General features: G+C 43.6%; 1 protein-coding gene across 4 annotated transcripts in view; it reads right to left on the bottom strand.

Annotated features, from left to right (window-relative positions):
* LOC121269718 (CMP-N-acetylneuraminate-beta-galactosamide-alpha-2,3-sialyltransferase 4-like) overlaps positions 1–23637 on the bottom strand; it is a 162911-nt gene that overhangs the window by 124544 nt on the left and 14730 nt on the right. For 3 of the 4 annotated variants that reach the window (XM_041174568.1, XM_041174567.1, XM_041174565.1), the window contains exon 2: positions 3912–3996. In XM_041174568.1, coding sequence (XP_041030502.1) covers positions 3912–3927 — 16 coding nt within the window. In that variant the 5' untranslated portion in view covers positions 3928–3996. Of the gene's footprint in view, positions 1–3911; positions 3997–5931; positions 5987–23637 lie in introns of those variants that run through there. The other variant, XM_041174566.1, reaches the window with a different exon arrangement.

The raw sequence follows: 23637 nt of genomic DNA, 5'->3' as shown, positions 1-23637 counted from the left end.
ATGGGGTAGATGTGCGGTAGATAGCTCATCTCGGGGTCAAATGTAACATGAAAGTTGCAGACAGTCTTGATGAGGCTCAGGCAGTTGTCAGGGAGAGAGATGGAGTTGATAGCTAGGGAATGAAATTTGTAGTGGGGACCAAAGACAATGGTTTTGGTCTTCCCAATATTTAATTGGAGGAGATTTTCACTCATCCAGCATTGGATGTAAGGCAAGAAGTCTGATAATTTAGCAAAAGTGAAGGAGTCAGGAGAGATAGTGATGGAGTGGAGCTGATGTCTCTGGCGAATATGTCCAAACTAACCCTGGGCTTTTGAATGATGTCACCAAGAGGCAGCAAGTAGATGAGAAATAGGAGGATAGATCCATGGGACACCCTGAGTTAACAGTACAAATGTGGGAAGAGATTATATTGAAGGTGATTCTCTGGTTATATTTGGATAGATACTCATTGCAGTTTAGAAGAATGAGAGAGGATCTTATTGAAACATATAAGATTCTGACGGACTTGACAGTGCTGATGTTGAGGGGTGAATATAGAACAAGGGTGCACAATTTATAAGGGATCTGTCATGTTGTTGAAATGATATAAAGGAGCCAACCACGCATAAGGGATTGTGTAAAAACATTGAGGGTTGTTTTATTTAGACTTGGCACATCAGAACATTTATACAAAAGTAGATCATTTAAAACCAGCAGCATCTCAGTTCCAGGACATCACTGCAGGAGTTCCTGAGGCCCAACCATCTTCAGCTGCTTCATCAATGACCTTCCTTCCATCATAAGGTCAGAAGTGGGGATGTTCGCTGATGACTGCACAATGTTCAGCACCATTCGCAACTCCTCAGATACTGAAGCAGTCCATGTCCAACTGCAGCAAGACCTGGACAATATCCAGGCTTGAGCCGACAAGTGGCAAGTAACATTTGTGCCACACAAGTGCCAGGCAATGACCATCTCCAACAAGAGAGAATCTAACCATTGTCCCTTGACATTTAATGGCATTAACATCGCTGAATCCCCCACTATCAACATCCTAGAGGATACCATTGACCAGAGACTGCATGGGACTAGCCATCTAAATACTGTGGCTACAAGAGCAGGTCAGGGGCTAGGAATCCCATGGCGAGTAACTCACCTCCTGACTCCCCAAAACCTGTCCACCATCTACAAGGCACAAGTCAGGGGTGTGATGGAATACGCCCCACTTGCTGGACGAGTGCAGCTCCAAAAATATGCAAGAAGCCTGACTCCATCCAGGACAAAGCAGCCCCTTAGATTGGCACCCAATCCATAAACCTTCACTCCCTCCAGCACCGACACACAGTAGCAGCAGTCTGTACCATCTACAAGGTGCGCTGCATAAACTCACCAATGTTCCTTAGACAGCACCTTCCAAATCCATGACTTCTGCCATCTAGAAGGACATAGCTGTCTGCTCCGCCTTTCAATACTATCATGGCTAAACATGGGCTTCAACTTCACTTTCCTGCCCGCTCCGCATATCCCTTGATTCTCTGGGGGACCAAAAATCTGCCTATCCCAGCCTTAAGTATATTCAACAATGGAGCATCCACAACCCTCAGGAGTGGAGAATTCCAAAGATTCACAACCCTTTGAGTAAAGAATTCTTTCCTCATCTCAGTCCTAAATGACCAACCCCTTATCCTAAGACTGAGCCTCACACCACACAACTGCCTTACCCCACACCCCGCTCTGTGTTCTAGGTTCTGCAGCCAGCGGAAACAAACTCTCAGTGCCCACCCTGTCCAGCCCCTTTGGAATCTTGTATGCGTCAATGAAATCACCTCTCATTCTTCTAAATTCCAGAGAACATCGACCAATTTACACCACCATCTGGAGGTTTCTCTCCAAGTCACTCACCATCCTGACTTGGAAATATATCGCCGTTCCTTCACTGTCGTTGGGTCAAAATCCTGGAGCTCCCTACCTAACAGCACTGTGGGTGAACCTACACCACATGGACTGCAGCGGTTCAAGAAGGCAGCTCACCACCACCTTCTCAAGGGAAACTAGGGATGGGCAATAAATGCTGGCCCAGCCACCGAAGTCCACATCCCGTGAATTTTTAAAAAGTCTCTCATCATAGGAAAAGCTCTTGGCCCAAAGATCAATTTAGTGAACCTTCACTGTACTGCCTCCAGTGCAAGTATATCCTTCCTTAAATATGGAGAACAAAACGCACATTTAAATATCATATTTTATGATATTTATTATTTCATTCAACAAATAATAAGGGAGTAAGTGTAGAACCACTTTTCAGAGACACATGTGATTGCAGATTGAATAAGTCCATCATTGCTAGCATCTGCTCTTTGATGCTATTTTGACAATAAATACAAATAGTTATTTCCATTCTTTTGGTCCCACCCTAGTACTCAGCAGCTCCCTCAAAATAAAGGTTACTGCCTCAAAAGTCTCCTCTTTTGTCTCTGAGATTTCTGAGATAATGATCACCTCTCTCTGGTTTTATTTGTTTTGAGCCCTTTGGATAATCCATCCTGTATGTTGAAATCATCAATTTTATTTTGTCCAGTATTGTGCTGGAGTCTCGAGAAATGGAAGATTAATCTCAGGACACTGCTGCGAGTAAACCTGGAGAAACATCATGGGAACAATAAAGTGAATTGTGGTATTTTCCATTTTCTTTTAATACCTTTGTTTAATAATGAAAGGAGTATTGGAGTTGGATAAATAAAACCGCATCACTAATGATCAAGATGACTTCAATCTGTTCCACTCCCAGTTGGTAAGCAGAGAGGGTGTGGGGAGCCAGTGAGGCGAGGGGTGTGTAGGAAGGTGGTTTGGTGAGGGTGTGTGGAGGCAGAGAGAAGACTTTGTGTGGAGAGGGCGTATGGAGGTAAAGAGGACAGGGGCTGAGAGGAGGTTGCATGAGGAAGCAGAAACAATCACTCACTGTTCCAGAACCTCTTCATTCAATTCAGGGTCACAGGGAGTCAGACTCTACCCTGACAGTCAATGGACACTAGGAAGGGTACTCCCAGGACAGAACACCAGTCCACCACAGGGCACAAACTCACACACATACACACTCAGGAATAGCCAATCCACCAAACCAGCACATCTTTGGATGGTGGGAAGAAGCCAGAGCACTGGGAGGAAACCCACACAGACACAGGGAGAACATGCAAACTCCACATAGACAGACGCTTGAGGTCAGGATTGAACCCAGGTCACTGGAGTTGTGAGGCAGCAGCACTAACCACTGCGGGCACCATGCTGCCCAATGATTTCAAAAGCAAATTGGATGGGCACTTGAAGGGAGAAAAAAAACTTTTCAGAGTTACGGGAGTCAATCAGGGGAGTGGGCTCAGTGGAATCCTCCGCAGGAAGCCAGCATGGATTTGGTGTGCCGTAAAAGGGAACATTGGACTGTCTAAGAAGCTGTCTTTTCGATGAGAGGTTAGATTCTGTCGACCCTGTCAGCTGCATATAAAGGATCATCCAGCAGTAGTTCGAAGAAGCACAATACAGTTCTCCCTCCTGTCCTGGCCAATATTTATCCTCCAATCAAAATCAGTGAAATAGATTCTCTGGTCATTATCATATTATTGTTTGTAGAAATTGGTGTGCAACTGGACAGTGGCATCTCCTGTATTGGAACAATGGGTTCAATTCAGAATATACTTGATTGGCTGTGAAGCATGTTGGGATACCCTGAGGTCATGATAGGCTCTATATAAATGTAAGTTCTATCTTTGTTTCTCCATAATAATGGTTATCCAGCTCAATTTCATCGCTGTAAAATAGTAACAAGCTCCACATGTGCACCATGGTTACCCATGAATTAAAGTACAAAATTTCAATTACTAGACAAACGAATGGGACACAAAAATCAGAGGCTGAGGTGCATAAGAAAACCTTCCTACCTGCTGGACACTTCATCCCTATTGGTCAGCCAGGCAATAACAGGATTCTCACTTCTTGGACTTAGGGCTTGACAGGAGATTTCACCTGTAAATGAAGAAAGGGCATTTTTCATTCAAAAGTGTTGCTTGCCACAGCAATTCAACTTTACGAATTATAGAGACAGTGAGTGATAGAGTCATTTACAGCACAGAAAGAGAACCTTCAGCCCATCGACTCCATGCTGGCTCTCTGCAGAGCAATCCAGTCAGACCCACTCCCCACTTGGTTCCCGTCTCCCTGCAGATTTATTTCCTTCAAGCAGCATCTAATTTCTTTTTGAAATCATTGATTGTTTCCATCTCCATCATGGGCAACAAGTTCCAGGTCATTACCTCTCGCTGAGTAACAAAGTTCCTCCTCACGTTCCCCCTACATCTCTTGCCCAAAATCTGAAATCTATATCCCCTAGTCCTTGTACTGTAAGCTGATGGGAACAGTTTTTCCTTTTCTACCTTATTCAAACCTGTCATAACCCTGTAACCTCCAGCAAATATCTCTTCAAATCTCCTTTGCCCCAAGGAGAACAACCCCAGCTTTTCTAAGCTAACCTTGTAACTAAAACCTGTCAACCGTGGAATCATTCTGGTAAATCTCTTCTGCACTCTCTGAAGGACCCGCACATCCTTCCTAAAGTGTGGTGACCAGAACTGGATGCAATGCTCTAGTTGTGGCCTAAGCAGAGCTTTATGATGGCTCTGTATAACTTGCCTGTTTTTGTACTCAATGTGTCTATTTATGAAGCCCAAGATGCCATTTGCTTAACTAATCACTCTCTTGATATGTCCAGCCACCTTCAAAAAATCAATGTACATGTGTCCCTCTGTCCCTGCACACTCTTTAGAACTGTGCCATTAAGTCTATGTTGCCTCTCCCTGTTTCTTCAGCTAAGATACATCACCTCACACATCTCTGTACAGTATTAAATTCTATCTGCCACTTGTTTGCCCATTCTGCTAGCCTATCTATGTCATTTTGCAGGTGATTCATATCTTTCTCATTCCTCCACTCCTCTAAGTTTGGTATCATCAGAAAATTTTGAAGTTTCACTCTATATTCCAAAGTCTAAATCATTTATATGTATAGAAAGCACCAGTCCTAGCACTGAACCCTTGGGGAATGCCACTATCTGCCATCCTCCAGTCTGGAAAATAACCATTTACCTCCACTTGCTGTTTTCTGTCCTTAAACCAATTTTTATTCAATTGGATTCTGACCCTCCTATTCCATGAGTATCAATTTTTTTAACGAGCCTTTTATGTGGTATGTTGTCCAATGTTTTGCTGAAATCCATAGAGACAACATTCACCGCATTCCCTTCATCAACCTTTTCTAATATGTCATTAAAACAATCCAGTTATTTTAGTCAAGCACAATCTGCCTTTTACAAATCCATGCTGGTTCTCCTTAATCAACTCAAACCTCTCCAAGCACCATGGATTTTTTTCCTTGACTATTGCTTCTAGAACCTTACCCACCACTGATATTAAACTGGCCTGTATTTGCTAGCCCTGTTCTTGCATCATTACTTGAATAAGGATGGAACATTTGCCATCCTCCAATCCTTTGGCACCTCCCCCACATCAAGGGAACATTGAAAGGTTAAGACAAGCTCTTCCATTATCTCTATCCCCACATACTTCAGTAACCTGGGATGTAAGCCATCCAGACCAGGTGACTTATCTAACCTAACTATACCCAACCTTTCCTGTACCTCTTCCCTCTCAATTTTCACCCTCTTCACTGCTTCCGCAATTTATGCTTCTACCAATATTTCATCAGGTTCCTCCTCCTTTGATGCAAAGTATTCATTACATATTCTAGCCTTGTCCTTCACCACTAAGCATTATATGAATCAGCGACAATCGTGTCACACAAGTGCCAGGTGTGATGGAATTTGTGGGGAAAACTGGTATTTTTTGAGACAGATACTAACTGGAAAGGGAAACTGTACATGCAATTGAGAAAGGAAACTAACCTTACCAGTTACTAAGGAAACTGAGGCTGAAACTTGAAACCAAAACTTCTTGTTGAAACTATATAAAAGGAGAGAGAGCGATCAAATCTGAGTCCAGTGGTGCAGTACAGGCAGGCTGAAGCAGACACGTTTTGGATCCAGAAGCTGAGAATAAGCAAAGATATAGTTGCAGCAATTGTTTCTGTTTCATGATCCCCATTGGGGGATCTATACCATCCAGACCATTATAAGCAGAGTTGAGGAGGTTTTGCAGACGTGTGCCATTTTTGGTGAAGACTTTGCCCATGCTGCTATCGGCTGAGGATCAAGTCAATCCTAGGAGAAGAAAAGCTGAAACTCTTCATGAGGAAGTCAGAGTTCTAAACGACTTTGTGACTGAGATTGATGGCGCAGATGTTGGATACATTGCGGAGCCAAGTTGTAAGATCTGTCTTAGTTGTATATACCATTTAATGTGTAATGTATAGTTTATAATTGGCTGCAATTTGCCTGTTAGTTCATGTTTAACTACTGTTGACTTTGGGTTGTAGAGTATAGGAGGTTATCTAAGATAATATTTTGTATTTGTTTTGTTTGACTCTTAGGTAGTAAAAATTCTTTTGCTTTAAAATGTGCAATCTTGTAGCTTCATTCTTTCAGTAAATAACTAGGATTTGGTACTTTTTTTAAAAAAGTAACTGGTCTTGGTGTTGACCAAAACCAAAATACAGGCAGTGACAATCTCAAACAAGAGAGAATCTAACCATCTCCCCTTGAACTTCAATGGTATTACCATCACTGAATTACCACACTATCAAACCTTGAGGGTTACCATTGACCAGAAACTGAACTAGACCAGCCATATAAATACTGTGGCTACAAGAGCAGGTCAGGCACAGGGAATTCTGAGGTGAGTAACTCACCTACTGATTCCCCAAAGTCTGTCCACCATTTACAATGCACAAGTCAGGAGTATGATGGAATACTCTCCACTTGCCTAGATGAGAGTAGCTCCAACAACACTCAAGAAGCGCGACACAATTGAAAACAAAGTAGCCCACTTGATTGACACCCTACCCACCAACTAAACATTCACTTCCTCCACCACCAAGGCACAGTGGGAGCATTTTGTACCATCTACAAGATGCACTGCAACAACTCATTAAGACTCCTTCAACAGCATCTTCTAAACCCACGATCCCTACCACCTAGAAGGACAAGGGCAACAGATGCATGGGAATGCCACCAATTGCAAGTTGCGCTCCAAGCCTCTCACCATCCTGACTTGGAGCTATATCACTGTTCCCCCACTGTCGCTGGATCAAAATCCTGGAACTCCATTTCTAACAGCACTGTGGATGTACCTACACCACATGGATTGTAGCAGTTCAAGAAAGCAGCTCACCATCACCTTCTCAAGGACAATAAGGGATAGACAATAAATGCTTGCCTAGCCAGTGACAACCACATCCCATGAATGAATAAAAGAAAAATCACCCACCTTGTCTCTAACAGGACTCATTCCACCTCTCACTACCCACTTAACAACTTAACACTTACATGCCAGTGGAAGATTTTTAAGGTACCCTTTTATGTTAACTGCCATTCTATTCTCATATTCTCTCTCTTCCAGGCTCAATTTTCCTCTTCAGCTCCCCTCTCAGCCTATTGTATTTAACCTGGTCTACATTTGGAAAATTCAGCTGAAATGCAGCATGCACCCTCTTTTTTTGTTTCACTATAATCTCTAACTCCTCTGCCATCTATGGATCTCGGCTTTTGGTTTGATTACATTTTGCTCTTGTTAGAATGTACCTGGCCTGCACCTGAAGCGTCTCTTCCTTAAAGATGACCCATTGTTCCATTACAGCTTTTCCTGTCAGTCTTTAGTTCCATTTTACCCTGGTTATATATATCTGAGTTTGGGATGTCCTGTGGTGCGGGTTCCTGTGCTCAGCTGGCTGTAGAGTACTGCCTTTGGTATGCGGGAATCATCCATGCGAACCATGTGAACGACCCAGTGAAGCTAAGCTCTGACAAGCCAACCTCAGAGCTTGCAAGCTGGATTCCCAATACATGGGAAAAAAACAACCTTGGACAGACCCAAATGGAGAACAATCAAGTGCCTTCAGGACAAGCAAGCATGGTGCAATGCCAATGCCTCCATACATTCTGCCAATACTGACTTCATATGCAGAATTTGCAATTGACTATGCAAATTGAGACCTAGACTGTAAACTGCTTTTTTTTTAGGCAACAGGAGAATCCATCACCCTGGCTGGATCTCTTCTCAGCCCATTGAAATGAGCACACATCCAATCTAGACATTCTACTTTATATTGTTCCTTGCTTTTCTCCATTGCTAATCTAAGCCTTATGATGCAATGATCACTCTTGTTCAAATGCTCTTGCAGTTTTAAAAGTTGCTGCCTAGTTTCTGAGACAGTAGAATGGGAAAGAGTAGGTACGCACTGGTCTCCAAACGTTAGCTTGCTGGCGATGGATTTATTGCACTTAAAGGTGTCACTCTCAGATGTAACACTGCAATGTGTAAACCTTGCTTGGTCTGTCTACTTTTGAGAATTATGGCTTCTACCATGCGATTCATTCATTCAGCTAGCAGCTAGGCCGTTAGATCTAGGGTAATAAGGAGAAGTAGTATGATCGATATTCTACTTCACAGGCATATCCTGAAATGGCTTACCAATAAATTACAGACCATTATCCGTAATGATCTCTGAAGGCACACTAAATAAACTGAAAATAGCACTTAGAGTGTGCATGAACTGATGAAAAGCTGGGCATTTGTTTCGTGCATGCAGAAGGCCACACCTTCCACATGTCATGCTAGGTCTGAGTGTTCTAGTGAGTAGGTTAACAATTGGGGTTGTACTTAGGACCTGTAAGCTTTGTCAACCTGCGAGGATCACTTCATTTTTATGTCCATCTTGAGTAACTCTTCGATGCTCTATTGTTTTTGGTTTGTCTAGTAGGTCTTCCTGGAATGCTTCCACGGGAATGGATGCAATCACCTCAAAAACTCTGTCTTCTAGCTCTACATTTGAAAAATCACAGTATGTACCCTTTCCTCTGCATCTGCTAATGAAGTGGTCTATGGGTTCTGCAGGCTGTTGTCCCAATGACATGAACTCTAGTCGATGAATGCAGAAGTTTAACCTGATTCTGAACTGGTCTGCCAATGTCATCCATATCTTTTGGGGATTCTTTATCTTTTGTTCTGTTAATCCTGTTGCATTCTGCCTGAATAGGCCTTCATTTCCAATTGCTTTGCAAATGATATGGCTTGCTTATCTGGTTCAGACACCTGAATCAAGAAGCCATAGCTCTATACACTGTTTAAATATTTTGAATTCAGATAGGGGGTCAGTTGCATCCCGATTCAAACTAGAGGGTTTTGTGAACATTCTGACAATATCCCTTTAACCTTCCTTCTTCTTTGGTACCTGGGATGAGTGTTGCTGTAGCTGCTTTCACGTGCTTTTCCAAAGTCCCACCCACAAGTTGAGGTGGGAATTCACCATGAATGGTAGCTTTACTTTTTATTCAATTTACGGTTCAGCAACTCCCAAAGCCACCAGTTATACTCACAACCTTCCGTGACCTAATTTTTGTGACTTTCTTTTGTTTGACTCTCCCTCGCTCGTTATCGATCAGCCCACACCTTTGTCTTTCACCTTTCCCGACTGAGCTAACCCATGCTGGTCCACTCGATGCGGTGTCCCACTCACAGAGCTGACTAGTTATGTTCTGCAATCTCACCACAAGGAAGCCACCTACTTACCAGCTCTTTACTTGAGCACTAACTTGGTGCTGTCTCCAAAGCTTTTCTTTGCAGTCGCCACGCTGCATTTTCAATATTCTCCAATGCTGGGACTCCATTGTCGTCTGATCAAAATGTCAAGCATCATCTCACACCATGTAGCACAACCTAAGGCTGTTCACCATATCGTATCCATACTTAATCCTGCTGCCGCCTACCTTACCACCGCCGATCATCATGTCGTGTTATTATAATGATATAACAGGCACTAATCACTTGTAAGGGATTGGGTAAACACGTTGTGGGTTCATTTATTAAGACTAGGCACATAGTTTAAAGCTTGAAGACATCTTGTGTGATATCATGCTGATCTCTCTTAAAGACATATTACAACATGTTCCATTCCACACTCTGACCTCCCTGTCCTCATCTTTCAACACTCTTCTAATGAAACTTGAGAAACAATACCTTAGCTTTCGATCAGGCATTCTGTGGCCTCCCCAACCACCCAACATCAAGTTCAACACTTTCAGATCATAACCTCAGTTTCAATTTTGGTTTGTTTGTTTTTGGATGGCTGGTGTTGGCAATGATTCTGCAATTTCTCATTAACACCGCCTCTAGACACATCTTTTATTTCTTTACTCGTCCGATTATCAGCCCTCTTTGGTCTGGCACCATTATCTTTCTCGTCATTTCTGTTCTCCTGGCTTCCAGCCTATCATAGACCTTCCCTTTTGCCCCCTTCTTCCCCTCCCAACTTTTCCTGCCTTTGTTCCTGTTATACCTGTTACACCTCTAACTTTTTCCAGTTCTGATGAAAGGTCATCGACCTGAGATGTTAACTCTATTTCCCTCTACACAGATGTTGCCAGACCTGCTGAGTATTTCCAGAATTTTCTGTTTTTATTTCATTCTGATTTTACTTCAAAACGAGTTGAATTTTGCAACAGTAACCAATTTGGGGGGGATGAATGGGGACGGACTGATGTGCATTCTGCTGTCCAATATTCTGCACTGGATGAACAGAATCTTCCTCTGACTAGATATCGGGAAGCCTGAAGCAATGGTCTTTGATTCCCCCATGGCAAGCTCTCTTTCTGTGCCAGTGAATTCATTCCTCTCCTTGGCAACTGTCTGAGGCTGAACCAGGCTATTCACAATCATGGTGTCATAGCTAACTCTGAGTTGACCACATATCCACGCCTTCATTAATACCACCTAATTCCACCTCCACAATGTCCCCCATCTCCATCCTTGCCTCAGCTCATCTGCTGCTGAAACCCTCATCCATGCCATTGTTACCTTTAGTTTAGGCTATTCCATCTCCTGCCATCCTCCTACATCGGCACTCAATAAACTTGAACTCATCCAAAACTCTGCAGCCTGTATCCATACCGCCACATAACAGCATTGACAATGTGATGCTGGAGGCTGTTGATAGCTTCACCTATCCAGGCTCCAACTCACTGGAAATCTGTTACTTGATGCTGAAATCAACACATGCATCGCAAAAGCTGCAGCTGTTATGTCCAAACTGAGTAAGAGAGTGCGGACAACAGGAACCTGACTGAGAACACCAAACTGCGAAGCCTGTGTCCTCAGTGCACTCCTCTACAGAGGTGAGACCTGGACAACATATGCAAGGCAGCGTAATACAAAGGGTTAACAGATGGATATGCTAATGTATGATGTAGGTGATGATGTACCACTGACATTAGTCAGTCATGTGTTAGACTTTCGAGAGAAAGAGATTGGATTCATGCCTAAGAGCTTTGTGCCTACTCTGTAACCTGTTTAGAAGTAGTACTAATAAACACTTGTTAAGCAGATACCAGAGTAGGTCTACAGGCTGTCTAAGAACCAAGTCCTACACAGAGAGTCCAAGACAGAAGGACCCAACCTCAGATATGGTGGCAGCTATGGAGACATTGATATAAAAGACACATCGGTGTTAGCAAAGGAAACCTGGAGTGAAGAAACCTTTCAAAGCAGCTCGAGAAATTTCGACGGTAGAAGGAGACTGGAAAGAGGTACCGATAACCGTGCCTGGTGAGCAGGACCTGCCCTTGCCCCATCTGTTTGACTGCCTTGCAGGCCACAGGAAGGCCAGCAATGGGAGTTATGGAAACGCCACTTTCTCTGGCACCAAGCAGCGTCAGATCTTCACGAAGAAGAGCAAAAGCTTCAAATGAGTTCCTTTCTTTATGCAGTAGGTCTGGTAGCAGACAATGTTCTCCTGAGGCAGAGTATGCAGCAGTTCACCACAGGCTTTGAGTCTATTCTGAAAGCCTTTGACATCTATTTTAGCCCAAAGCAAAATTTTGTAATTGAACGAACAGGTTTGAACCACACTCTTAACAACACTGGGGAATCGATCAAATTATTCCTAACTAAACTTATTCCTAACTGAACTAGCTAGTTATTGGGGATAAGGAGCACTGAAGGAGGAGCTAATCCGTGATCAGATAGTCATGGGGGTCTGGGATAAAAGACTCTCCGACTTCTTGCAGGCCATAGATGACTTTACATTGGACCAAGCAGTCCAGTGTGTGAGGCAAGCTGAGCTTAAAGCATTTAGTCGGGCTATAATTCGTGGTGACTCTGAGACTTCGTGTGACTCCATGCTGGTGACTCCAGCAGACCCGCCCATATGAAAGCCACCAAACAAACCGAAAGGGCGAGAAACTCCACACTGGCAGCCATTCTCAGATGCTTGTACTGTGGCACCGAAACCCAGCTTAGATATCAAGGCTAAAAACAAAAAAAACTGCGGATGCTGGAAATCCAAAGAAAAAGATATCAAGGCTGCCCAGCAGAGGGCATGGAAGGCTTCCAGTGCGGCAAAACTGGACACTTCAAGTATTTCTGCAAATCCAGTAAGTTTAATTAAAGTCGCCAACCAGCTAATATCTACGAAGCACATTCTTTCCAAGAAACACAAACAGCCATATTAACGCAAATTAACGGGCCAGGCCAGGGCAAGGCGTGTCTAAGGTAACTAGAATTTGGGGGTTGGGAGTGTTCCAGGTGGTGGTGGGGGTGGGGGGGGGGGTGTGGGGGGGGGGGGGGTGCGGGTGTTCGGAAAGGCGGTGCTCGGGAGGGTTGGAGGAAATGGTGCTCGGGTGGGGGTGTTTGGGGGGGCCGTTGGGGGCTTGGGGTGTCTGGGGAATTGGGGGGAGGGCGTTATGGTATTCGGGGGGAAGGAAGTTGTAGATTTTTGGGGGGTGGGGCAGGGTCCAAGGTTAGGGGCGGGTGTCCAAGGTGGGAGTGGAAAATGAGGTTGGCGTGGGGGTGAGCTGGGGTGTCAGAGGTCGGGGGGATGGGGAGAGTCTTGTGAGGTCAGTTTGGTCTTTACCACAGTTATCCAGAAATTAGAAGAGGTTTTAATTCTTCTAACTTTTCTCGAGTAACTATTGGTGTAACTGCGGCAGAACTATCCGAAGTTTGCGATTTAAATTGCATTTTTGGATGATTCCCATGCAACGCAATTGTCCAGAGGAAGTGTGCACTTCTGGGCAATTGCCATGCAATCCCTTGCCTGGGAAATTGTCAGAGGGATTCCCTGTTGCATCTTTGGGGTACTCCCCAAATCCAAAGCTGGGGGGTGCGGATGTTACAGGCCATTTATTTCTTCTAATTCTTGCCGGCCAGCACTTTCTGACACCAGCCAGAGGTAAAGGCCTATACTTCCCATAAACCCTAGTTAACTATCCCCATGCACCTATACCTTTTCACAATGCTGGTAGACAGCTGTGAATGGCACTGAGTACTACTGAAGTGGGAATGATGGAAAATGAGGTAAACATCAATTTCCTTTTGTCAATCACAATTCCTGATCTTTCGGAGTTCATTGTCAAGAGTCACTCCTGTAAACAGACTGTTCATACCCTGTGACATGGAGTTCAACCTATTACTGGTCAATATCTAGCAAAACGATGGTATGACTCAGCATTCAGAACTTGCATTGGGAAAATCACCCTATCAAACTGAAAATCACCCTATCAACCTTCAGCGTGACAACAAACCAATAATTAGTTTATATTACAAATAATGCATTATTGAACAGAATATATTTTTCATAGCCAGATCAATTAATTTCCTACACTTTTTGGATTATGTAAAAATAATAAAGCTACAATATTACTGACTTCCTTGATATAAATCTACTTTCAAGCTAATTTATTCAAACTAACCACTCTGTGACTGGCTGCTTGGTCTCTCATCCATAAGAACAAAGGAACAGGAGGCGGCCATTTAACTCCTCAACCCTTTGATGAGATCATGGTTGGTCTGTAACACTTATGCTCCATGTCCTTTACAAATTTGGCTCACAAAACTGGATCAATTTCAGATTTAAAATTAACCATTGACCCAACGTCAATAGCTACTTGTGGAAGAGAGTTCCGAACTTCTACCACTCTTTGTGAGTAGAATTGCTTCCTGATAGCACTCCTGAAAGATCTGACTCTAATCTTTAAACTATGGTAGGACTTGGCGTCGGGTGTCATGGTGGGCGGAGGGGTGGAGACAATATGGCGAGAAGGCCAAAAATGGATTTCATGCCTTCGTGAAACCAGTTTGTGATCATCCGCTTCACCGTCAATGGCTGCCACAGGGCAGGAACCTCATTTCAGTACTTTAGTATCTCAGTATAAACCCTGCTCGCCGGAATCAAGCTGGGCTTGATCATCCAGGCACATCAGCATGATTGCACGCCGACATGTTTCACAACGGTACATAAGCAACGCGCACTTGGCAAGCTGCACTTAGCTTGTGATTTCGAAATTTGCCTGCCTATCTTGCTTTGGACAGCGCTCACAGTCATCTGTGCCAGGTTTCGCAGGCAGCATCACATCACTTTTAGGGGGGCACATGGGCAGGTCTCTTCCTACCAGACCTGCCGTAAGGCGGGGGTGGTTTTTCAACGACTGCAAGGCAAGGGTTGTACTAGGGAAGGGTGTGTGTGGGGCACACATTGATCTGTGCAAGTGGCCTCAAGAGCATGAGGGCTGAGGGGGCAGTCTCCAGAGGAGATGAGGCCAGATGGAGGTGTAAGGGTGTGTGTGTGAGAGAATGAGTGATGATGTCCTTTGAGGGCTGTGAGTGAGATGCCAGTGAATGTGTGACAGCCTTGTGAGTGTGTGAGTTTAGAGTGATGAGATGGCTGCTTTACCATGGCAGCGCAGATAAGATCATTTGTCCTCTTTCTGCATTGCATGGCTAACCTCTTCTGGGCAGCATTGGCACTGACCACCTCTGTCACCGCATCCTAAGCCAGAGTGGTGAGACTGATGGGCCTCCTGAGGCCAGACCGGGGGTAGAGGACATTGAGGTGGGCCTCCACAGCATCCAGAAGGTATCTCCAGGATGTAGCGTGGAATTGGGGCGCTACAATCTTTTGGGGCCACCTCTTCACCAGAGCAGTCCTGGGGTGCAAGCATTGAGAGGTGTGCACACAGCTGCAGTTTAAATATGGCGCCCTGTGTAAGAAGACAGCGAGCTAACTGGAGGCCACCAACCAGCGAGCTGGCATATTTCCTGTGATTGCATAATAATTGAGGCGGGAATGAGACAATACGGTGTGAAAGCCACCATTGTGGCCGGCGGGTAAAACAACTTTTTTTCCCACCTGCTACCACGCTTTACGCAAATCTCGAATGAATCCACCCTATGTTTAAGACAACCCCACGAGCAGAAATAATTTTTTTCCCCTCCTTATCTGTTCCCCTTAATATTGTAAGGAACATATCTTTTTATTCTCTGTTGGACTGTGAATTAAAATGACAATGGCTGCTGTTTGAAAGACATGTCCACTGAAACAGGATGAGAGATATATACAATGCTGCAGTCCTGGAACAGAATGTTACATGAAATACAGGATGGTGCTGGAAAGGAGTCCTGGACCAAGGGAGATGCCTGGCAACAATGTTTTAATTGGCAACACAAAAACAGAATTACCTGGAAAAACTCAGCTGGTCTGGCAGCATCGGTTTCTGTTTTTGTTTTGGATTTCCAGCATCCGCAGTTTTTTTGTTTTTATCTCAATGTTTTAATTGGCTCCTGACCAGGTGACCAGGTTTTGTATCAGGGAAGTATAGCAGAATAGCTCCTTTCTGAAAGGAACAAGACCTAAAACCTTTCTCTCCTGTGTGTCGAAGATTCCAGTAACCCTACAGTAATAGTTAGCTGGCTTTTTCTCCTCATAGCTCTATAACCTACTCTCTCTCTCTCTCTGAAAACCCCTCTCAAGAGGCAAAGGGAAAAATCATTGTTGGAGACATTGAAAGGCAAGTGTTTAACCAGTGAACTAAATGCTAAAAGTGCTGGAAGACCACCTTGTGTCATCAACAAGAACTGAAAGAAATTAGGAAGGCATCGATCAAAATCAACCCATCGAATCCTGTAATCTGGAATTGGTGCTACTGAACTGTTTTATCCCACCCTTAAAATCCACATTTTTATGTGTCTTATGTGTCTTGAATGTATGTGTATCGGGATTTAAAAAGGGGGTAGAGTCTAAGTTATAGTGTGAGAGATTAGCAGTTCATATTTCTTTCTTTTGGCACTGGTTAATGACAGTTTGTTCAATAAACAGTTATTTATTTATTAAGTTTACAAACCTGGTGCTCGTATTCTGTTAACCTAAATTAAACATTTGTCATGGCTCGAGGAACAATGGGACTTGATATTACAGTAAGTCGGGACAATATATCGAGAAGTTCAATCAAATTACCCCTTAATCTTCTAAAATCCAAGGAATAAAACCTTTATATGCTTAATCGTTCCTTTTACTTTAACTTTGGGCGTGCATCCAACATCATCCTGCGTAATTTAGGTTTTCAGATTGGCGGGCGAGCAGCAGAGTTGGCTGCACGCAGCCGGCCTGTCAACGACCTATTAAGGCCATTAGAAAACTAATTGAAACCATTAATGGACCTGCTTGTCCAACCTTAAAATTGGAGGGCAGGCCGGGAGCCTTGGCGGGCTTCTGAAAAAGTATCAAACCTCATCCATGAGCGGGATGAGGTTTCATGAGTGATTAAAAAATCTCAGAATATTTCAAAGTAAAACTTATAGACATGTCCCAACTCATGTGACACTGTCACATGAGGGGACACGGCAGTGAAATTTTTCTCTCATTTTTACTTGAAGTTTCAAAGGTGAGCCGATCTCCCTGAGGCAGCACTTTGCCTCAGCTAGATCTGGGCACTCTTCCACGTGCATGCGTGAAAGAGCACACTCCCGGCTCAAGGAATTCCCCCCCCCCACCACCCCCCCCCACCACCGCACACACAGGGAATGCATTGCGCTTCCTGGCGGACGTTACTCTGGGCGGGCCTTAATTGGCCTACCCATGTAAAATGGCAGCGCGCCCCTGCCCGCTCCAGCACATCCCCCCCCACCACCAATGGGGGGAAAGTGTTGGCCCATGAGTTTCAACTTTAGCTAACAGCTAAATGAAGGACTTATGAGAGACTTAATCAATTGTCTTCTGGAAGTCCATCTGAATAACATGCATTGTCATTCTTCTGTTTGCTACTTCAATCATTTCTTTAAATTCCATCCATTCTGCCTCTGAAAGTAATTGCATTTCTCAGTATCTTTAATTCCAATGTGTGCTTATAGTGCAAGCTGTTCTGTGATTTTTATCAGCCAAGGTAGTAAACATCCATTTTTTCCCTGCGTTAATTTACATTCTTCTTCACTGTTAGCCACACACTCTATTTTTATCAAATCTTCATTTTGATATTTTCCCCCATACACATGTCCTTTATGTCCTTTATTTGAATTAAGAGTTCCCAACACTGGCCCCTACAAGGACATCAATGTATATACATCCTTCCAGCCTGAAAGACTTCCATTAATCACAATGCTCTGTATTCTGTCCTTTAATCAACTCCCTACCTGTGACCACAAAATAACGCCTGCCTCAATTTTATCAACAAGACTCCAATACAGCAAGTCCCACCAGCCTGCCCTTTCCCTGTAGTCCAGCAATTTGATTTCTCTTCCAGTGCTTATCCAATTACCTTTTGTAAGTCTCGATTAAATCTGCCTCCACCACACTGTTGGATAGTGCATTCCAGATTCTAATCACTCATTGTCACCATTGCTTCTGTGTCAAACATCTTATGGAGGTATCCTCTGTTTCGTGCCCATTTTGCAAATAGGAACTGTTTCTCTCTGCCTACTTTGTCTAGACCCTTTATGATTTTGAACACCTCTATCAAATCTTCTCTCAACCTTCTCTTCCCCAAGGAGGTCAACTGAGCCAGGATAAACAATGAACATGACCAGCACATGTGCTTCTCCACAGCTCCTAGCCTTCTTATCATTAGAAAATACTCTGATCTATCAGGGAACAGTGGATGACATTGCACTTTCTAACACTGAACTCCATCTGCCAGTTTTTCCTGCTCACTTAATCTATCAATGTCCCTTTACAACTTTCTGCTCTAATCTACAGTATTTACGGCATTTAGCATTCGCCTCTTTTCTATTTTTACTTAGTTCTGTTGAAGGGTCATTTGGACTCGAAACGTTAACTGTGTTCCTCTCCGCAGATGCTGCCAGACCTGCTGAGTTTTTTCCAGGTATTTTTGTTTTTGTACAGTATTTACTGTGTCACCTAGCTCAGTGACGCAGCAATTTAGATAAGTGGCTCTCTGAACCTTCATTGAAATCATCCTTAAAATTATGAAAAGTCAATGCCCCAGTGTAGATCACTTCCTGTCATGCTCTAGTCCTACTGGGGTGGTGGTGAGAAGAATTTAGGCAATTTAGACTCTTTGTGAAGAAGCCTTAAATCAGCATCCCAAGGTACGAGGAACTGAAGACTGAGCACCGAAGAAGAAAACTTGGAGAATAAACTGAAAAAGCTCCAGTACAGACTTGGAGGTTAAGGAATCCACCAGAGGGAGTGGGAGCCCATTGCAAGGCCCCTGAAGAAATTGCTGCAGCTTTGAAGGTTTTTTTAGAAAAAGGAAACTTAAGGGCCAGAGGAACAGCAGTACCAGTGAAATGCAACGTGGGCTGTGAGCACAACCCTTTTAACCCTTTCCATTTTGGAAATGCTAAAATCTGAGTTTTTATAAGCACTCTAAACTGAAAGAGAAATTGCTCCAAACATTCATTTTAAATAAGGAGAGCAGATATTCTCCCAAACGAAAACAAAGGCAAAACAGTTGCAACTGGGGCCTGAGTAAAATTCAGCAACACATTTAAAGAGGTAGATACAAGGAGGAAAAACAGCTATGGACAGCAAGTTAGATTTTGCTGTAGGGAATTTGCAAAAAACAGGTACTGTTAACTCTGCTTTTCTCTCCCCAGATGCTGTTGGACCTGCTGAGTTTTTCCAGCATTTTCTGTTTTTGTTTCAGATTTCCAGTATCCACAGTATTTTGCTTTTAATTAATATTTTATTGGGTTTTACTTAAACTCCAATTTTGGTGCAGTATTTAATTTGAGGCATGACAAGGCTGCTCATACCCGTCAAGTACACAATCTGCACCATGTGGGGACTCCAGGTCGCTACTCATGTCCTGGACAATTACATGTGCAGAAAGTGCCACCAAATGGAAAAACTCGAGCACAGTAACTTGGAACTCGAGGAGCAGCTGGTGTCACCAAGGAGCATTCGTGAGGATGAGAGCTACGTGGATAGAATGTTTCGGAAGACAGTTATCCCTCAGCCTAAGAAAGAGCAGGCAGAGAGGCACTGGGTGGCCGTCAGACAGACAAGAAAGGCAAGGCAGGTAGTGCAGTAGACCCATGAGGACATCCCACTTTCTAACAGGTATTCTGTTCTGAGTACCAATGGGGGAAAGGGTTCCTCTGGAGAGGGCAGCGAAAGTCATGACCAGAGCACCATGGGTGCCTCAGCTCTGCAGAGACAGAGGAGAAAAGGAAAGAGAGCAATAGTGGTAGGGGAACAGACAGGCACTTTTGTAGTCGCGGATATGATTCCAGGGTGGCATGTTCTCTTCCTGGTACAAGGGTCATGGGTATCACCGAGCAACTTCAGAGCATTCTGGAGGGTGAGGGTGCACATTCAGAGGTTCACATTGGTACCAACAATATAAGTAGAAAAAGGGATGAAGTCCTGCAGGCTGAGTTCAGGGTGTTAGGAAAGAGATTAGCAGGCAGGGCCTCAAGGGTAGTAATCTCTGGATTACATCCATGGCTACATGCTAGTGACAATGGAAATAGGAGAGTACACCAGGTGAATGCATGGGTGGAGAGATGGTGCAGGTGGGAGGGCTTCAGATTTCTGAGACATTGGGACCAGTTCTGGGGAAGGTGGAATCTGTATAAGTCAGACAGTCTACACCCAAATAGGACTGGCCTGAATGCCCTTGCAGGAAGATTTGCTAGTGTTGTTGGGGAGATTTAAATTAGATTGGCAGGGGGATGGGAACCTGAGGGAAGATTCAGATAGTATCAAGAAAACAAAAAATTGCAATATTTTTTCTGTTAATAACTATATCATATTTCTTATGTACTGGAAGACTGGCTGTTGGAGGTGGGGGTAAATATGGAAATTGGAATAAGAGCCAGAGTGACTGCAAGAGTCTAAAGCCGACAGTAAAAAGTGGTTTTGATATGTTAAAACAGCAAGAGGAACGTCAGAGTTTTACATAAAGCAATAACAGGAGTAGATTTGAATTAAGTTGTTTTAATTCAAAGGGGGATATATGCAGATTGTAAAAAGGCGTAAAGTAAAGATAGGGTAAGTTTGTAAGTCTTTTAATAAGTCTAAGAGCTAGGGTAAAGAAACAAGTTTAATCATTCTAGAAAGAAAACATTTCTGAAGAGATTGGTTGAAACAATAGCGAGATCAAAGGGAAGGAATGCATTTAAGGAAATACTGAAGCCCATGTGAGGGGGGTAGCTGATCAGGTCTCCCAGAAAACAGTAGGATAGCTGGTTAGAACTTCCAGAAGACAGTGTGAACAAGGCCAGGCCAGGAGAACCAGTTGCTGACAGCCTCAGAGGACACCCCAAGGGAAAAAGGCATTGTGTGGTAAAAATTATTGGAATTCTATAGATTTTGCAATCTATAAGGATAGTTACTGAACAGAAAAGGGGGTGGTTGGCTCTGAGGGTAGTTAAGTTAAAATCTTGAGGAAATGTTTTAATGTAATGTTTACTGTGTGAAGCCCTTCTTGTGTGTAAGTGTAATTATGTTTTCTTTTCTCTGTTTTTTTTTAAAAACATTTACCCGACTATAAAATCATCGCAAGTAGTCGGGGACATAATTTCCTGATTTCAGATTTGGAATAAGAGCCACAGAAACTGCAAGAGTCTAAAGCCAACAGTAAGAAGTGATTTTGATATGTTAATGAACCAAGGGGAACTTGCAAATTGCAAAAACCATTTTGGCAGCTGTTTCAAGTTTCCCTCTGGGATTTGGGCAGCCGTGCTATAACAATAGGACAAATTCAGAGCAGGGAGCGGGAAACAGAAAATTAGCGGTGACTCATAAAGACAGATGAAGCAAAAGCTAAAAGGTTTACAGATAGACACATGGCAGCATGATATCATTGTTATAACAGAAACTTGGCTTAAATCTCTTTCTGGGAAATATCTCTTTTCAAAACTTATCAGTCCTACAGGCGTCGTAACAACAACATGCTTTGTGAACCAAGTGCTAAGTCAGGAATTTGGTGCAAGTGGAAATTTGGTGCAGAGTGGGAAGGAAGTGCGGAGGTGGGTATTTGGCGCTTAATTTAATCTTTTGTTTTGTCTCCAGTTGCTTGTAAGTGTTATTCTTTTGTCTCAAAGCTCAACGATATCAGCTTATTACTGGATACTAATTTAGTTAAGTAATAAGTAAATGGATATGGTTACATGGATATGACAGGGTAGGTGTTGTGCCATTCTGCAACATGTGTGAGTGTGAGGAGTGCATTGCAGTCCCAGACAGCCATATCTCCAGTAGGTGTCTGCAGCTCAACGAACTGCACCTTGTTAAACTGGAGTCTGAGCTGCAAACATTGCAGGGCATCAGGGAAGAGGAGAGTTACCTGGACACTTTGTTCCAGGAGGCAGTCACGCCCCTTAGGTTAATTTGAAATTTAGATTTGGTCAGTGGTCACGGATAGGGGTGAGTAACTGTGAGTCAGACAAGTATGGGGGGGTCCAGTATGTAGTGATAGAGGAGCCTCAGCCCTTGTGTCTCATCAGGTAGGAGGTAATTGCTGCCTGTGTGGATAAGAACAAGGAATGGAGGATGGATGAACAAACTGACCATGGCACCTTTGTGCAGGATGTGACTCAAGTGGGGGGAACAAAAAGGAATGTTGTGGTGATAGAAGACGGTATAGTTAGGGGAATCGATACTGTGCTCTGCAGCCATGACCAGGAGTGCCAAAGACTGTGATGCTTGCCCAATACCAAGGTTAAGGACATCTCCTCATGGCTGGAGAAGAACTTGAAGTGGGAGGGGGAGGATTCAGTTGTCGTGATCCATGTAGGAACCAATGACATAGGTAGAACTAGGAATGAACTAGGACCTCAAAGGTAATAATCTCTGGATTGTTACCTGCGCCACTAATTTGCATAGAGTGGAGCAGATTAGAGAGTTAAACGTTTGGCTCAAAGAGTGGTGTGGAAAGAGGGAGTTCCATTCATGAGGTACTGCTCGGGAAAGAGGGAGCTAATTAGTTGGGATTGGCTCCACTTAAACTGACCTAGGCTCAGTGTCCTGGCAAATTGTATAACTAGGGGCAGGATTTTTCATTGGTCGGGCGGGCTTGGCAGGAGCAGGTTAAGCCAATTAAGGCCCGTCCAGTATAATAGGCAAGTGGGAGCGCTACCTGTGCAGGCAGGGGGAGGAGGGAGAGTCAGGTCCAGAGCTCTTTCTCGCGCTTCAATCTCGCTGAGGCACAGAGCTGCCTCAAGGAGATTGAAGCGCTTTTCAAAAAAATGAATAAAAACAATAAAAATTTAATGAAGCATGTCCCCTCACATATGACTGTGTCACATGAGATGGGGCATTTAGCTTTAGGAAAACTCGTCCCGTTCTTGGATGAGGTTTCCTAAAAATGTAAAGGCCGCTTGGCCTTTTCACCTGCCCGCCAACCGTTAGGTTGGACAGGCAGTGTAAAATCCATGTTAATTACCTGTTAAATAGCCTTAATAGACCTATCAATTATCGGTGGGTGCGCAACCAACTCCAGCGTGCGCCCGCCAAATGAAATATCGCAAGACAGCACGATGATGTCAGGACACACACCCGACGTCATCGCACATCATTTTACGTTCCAGTATGTCAGCCCCTCCCCCGCATGCCAAATGGATAATTCTGGCCTAGGTTTTTGGACAGGGCTTTGAACTAAAAGAGGTGGGGGAAGCGTTCAGTTGAAGGGAAATTTAGAAATATAACGAGTAAAGTCGAGGCCACAGAACAGTGTAGTGATTTGGGTAAAGACGTTTAGGACACAAGTTTCATACCAGAAATAGAAGGTAACCAAGGGACTAATAATAGTGAGGAACTTAATGTAATTAATATTAGCAGAGAAAAAGTATTAAAAAACTTAAGGAGGCTGATGCCCTACATCCAAGAGTTCTAAGAGGTAGCTGCAGAGATATTGGATGCACTGGTTATGATTTTCCAAAATTCTGAAGAATCTAGAATGGTCCAAGCAGATTGGAAGTTAGTAAATGTAACAGTGCTATTCAAAAAAGGAGGGAGAGAGAAAACAGGGTCAATTAGCCTGATATCAGCTGGTGGGAAATGCTGGGATCCATTATTAAGGAGCCTTGAAATACACTTAGAAAATCATAGTATGATCAAAGCCCACATGGTTTTACGGAAAGGAAATCCTCTTTGACAAATTTAGGATGTAACTAGTAGGATAGATAAAGGGGAACTAACAGGTGTATTATACTTGCATTTGCAAAAGGCATTCAATAAGGTGCCACACAAAAGGTCAGTACACAAGAT

This window comes from Carcharodon carcharias, chromosome 25, assembly GCF_017639515.1.
Source record: "Carcharodon carcharias isolate sCarCar2 chromosome 25, sCarCar2.pri, whole genome shotgun sequence".
Lineage (NCBI taxonomy): Eukaryota > Metazoa > Chordata > Chondrichthyes > Lamniformes > Lamnidae > Carcharodon > Carcharodon carcharias.
Note: the sequence above shows the minus strand (reverse complement) of the source record. Positions and strands in the feature narration are given on the sequence as shown.